We start from the raw sequence: 2,511 nt of genomic DNA on the forward strand, positions 1-2,511 counted from the left end.
CCCCCCCAATTTCCATCCTGCCTCATCAGTCTGCTGGTCCCCTTGCTCCCAACTCGCAGCCACCTGCCCAGCCCTGGGGCTTGGCGCAGCCAGCCAAACCCTGTGGCTTTGTGGTGGAAAAAGTTCAGTAGGGGCTGTGCTGACTTGTCTTGCTGAGACCTCAGGGAAGGGAGCGGTTGTGGGGGACTGGTGTGGGAGCTGGGGCTGCCTGCGCGTCACGCTGGCTTCGCGTGCCTGCCTGGCTGACAGTGCTCCCCTGCCACAGCCCCCGGCCGCTCCTACGAGCCGCAACTACGCCGAGATCCGAGAAAAGCTGCGTTCACGCCTCACCAAGAGGAAAGAGGAGCTGCCACAGAAACTAGGGCACAACAGCAGCTCGGGAGAGCCCGCTGTGGACCACCGCAACGTGGATGAGCTGCTGGACTACATCAACAGCACAGAGCCCAAGCCCTTGAATAGTGCCAAGGCGGCCAAGCGGGCACGGCACAAGCAGAAGAAGAAGGTGAGGCTGGGCAGAGGGAAGCACTGCCTAGGGCGGGCTGCAGGAGGGAGATCAGGGCAAGATTCCTTGCAGGGCCTTGCCCTCTCTTCCCTTGTATCCATCTGGTTTCTTGAACTTTGTGTCCTTTGCTGCCCTCTCCCCTGAGGTGACAGTGGTGTCTGGCTGCATGCAGGGCTTCCCCTGCATCTGTTCCTGCAGATGGTGGCCCAGCCCTCTCTGGCGCTCTGGGCTGTGCTCTCCTACCCGCTCCATGCTGCGACTCTGACAAACAGCATGGGAGGGGCAGTGCTGTGATGGCTCGTGCTGGCACTTTGTGCTCAGAGCAGTGTCCAGCCTGCAACATGGTGGCTGTCGTCATTCCCACGGAGGACATATGATAGTTCGGGGGCTGCAGAAGACATGGGGTGGCCATGCTGAGTGTCGGCCCTTGGGTTTGCTACCTGACAGTGCTGGTGCAGGGCTACCCCCATGACCTGCACATGTGGCACTGCAGGTCAGGGCACCCGAGCCTCATGGCACCTGTGTTGCAGGAGAAGGAGAAAGCCCAGCTGGAGGCGGAGGCCCAGAAGCGGGCTGAGCGTGCCCCTGCAGCCAGCCAGGCCAGGGAGCCGGCCGAGGAGAAGCTGCTGGAGTGGCCGGAGCTGGAGCTGGAGCGGGTGAACAGCTTCCTCAGCAGCCGGCTGCAGGAGATCAAGAATACCATCAAGGACTCCATCCGGGCCAGCTTCAGCGTCTACGACCTCAACCTGGATGTCAATGACTTCCCCAAGAAGGCAGCTGTCCTGGAGCAGAAGAACCTGCTCTCTCACCTCAATGGTTCCTCTGACCTGCAGGACATAGACCTGGCCCTGGCCCCGCTCAGCCTGGGCCCTGCCAAGAGCCACACGCTGCTGCGGGGTGAGCTGGGTCCCCGATGGGGTGAGGGGCCCGGGGAGCCACCACCAGCCCCAGCGGCCGAGAACGGAGTGGTGAAACGCCTCAGCGCCGTGCCCAGCCTCTCCCGCATGATCTGGGTGCAGTCCAAGGCTGTGGACTCTGCTGTGGATGGCAGCGGGCTGAGCCCGGAGCCCAAGGAGGGACTGCAGCCCAAGGGGCCGGAGCCTCCAGAGCCGGTGCCTGCCGGGAGCCGGCAGCGGAAGAACAAGCGGCAGAGCGGGCAGGCGAAGAAAGGGGAGGGCGTTGCTGCGGTGGCCGGTGGCCAGGCCCGGCTGGAGAGCCCTGGTGCGAAGGGGCAGGTGCTGGGAACCAAGCACCCTTCCAAGGCCAGTGCTGCAGAGCTGCAGCGGGCAGGCGGCTGTGCCGAGCTGGGGGAGAGTGGCAAAGGGCAGCCCTGGGGCTGCGGTGGCGGCAGGTTGGAGAAGGAGAGAAGCGGCGAGGGGAAAGGCCGCAGGGGAGAGGGCAAAGCCGAGCTGTCAGAGCTGGCGCAGCAGCACCCGCCTGCCGCAGCTGCAGATCGGCAGCTGCCTGCCCCCGCTGCCCTGGGGGGCTCCCCCCAGCCCAAGGGCAAGAACAGGAAGAGCCGGAACAAGGTGGAGAAATCCAATACCTCGATTGGTGAGTGCCAGGAGCGCCGCTCTGCGCCACCATCCTCCCTGTGACCCCGTCCCCCCTGCCCATCTGGCAGCTCTGAACCTCTCTCTGCTGTTCTGCTTTGCCAGATGACGTGTTCCTGCCCAAGGACCTGGACGGGGCGGAGATGGACGAGACTGACAGAGAAGTGGAGTATTTTAAGAGGTGAGGGGTCAGCGCTGGGGGGGCCAAGCCCTGCCGGTGGGGCTGGAGGGGTCTGCACAGAGGGGCTGGTGGCTGACCAGGGGCTGTCCTCTCCCTGCCAGGTTCTGCCTGGATTCAGCCAAGCAGACACGGCAGAAGGTGGCGGTGAACTGGACCAACTTCACCCTGAAGAAAACCACTTCCAGCGCAGCCCAGTGAGGTGCGGGGGGGGGCGCCCCCCACCCACGGCCGCTTGCCTCTCCTCACTGTGCCCCCCGCCCCGCGGGCCCCTGCCT

The 2,511-nt window shown here is 64.8% G+C and overlaps 2 protein-coding genes across 2 annotated transcripts in view; both read left to right on the forward strand.

Annotated features, from left to right (window-relative positions):
• FAM193B (family with sequence similarity 193 member B) overlaps positions 1-2,505 on the forward strand; it is a 15,274-nt gene extending 12,769 nt beyond the window's left edge. The window contains exons 8-11 of the mRNA XM_026858527.1: positions 266-502; positions 1,033-2,056; positions 2,161-2,236; positions 2,338-2,505. Of these exons, the coding sequence (XP_026714328.1) occupies positions 266-502; positions 1,033-2,056; positions 2,161-2,236; positions 2,338-2,434 (1,434 nt within the window). The 3' untranslated portion in view covers positions 2,435-2,505. The remainder of the gene's footprint in view (positions 1-265; positions 503-1,032; positions 2,057-2,160; positions 2,237-2,337) is intronic.
• PDLIM7 (PDZ and LIM domain 7) overlaps positions 1,359-2,511 on the forward strand; it is a 25,160-nt gene continuing 24,007 nt past the window's right edge. Inside the window, exon 1 of the mRNA XM_026858457.1 lies at positions 1,359-1,373. The gene's annotated coding sequence lies outside the window, so the exon portion shown is untranslated. The remainder of the gene's footprint in view (positions 1,374-2,511) is intronic.

This window comes from Athene cunicularia (assembly GCF_003259725.1).
Source record: "Athene cunicularia isolate RWA chromosome 13 unlocalized genomic scaffold, athCun1 chr13_part1, whole genome shotgun sequence".
In the NCBI taxonomy this organism is placed as follows: Eukaryota; Metazoa; Chordata; class Aves; order Strigiformes; family Strigidae; genus Athene; species Athene cunicularia.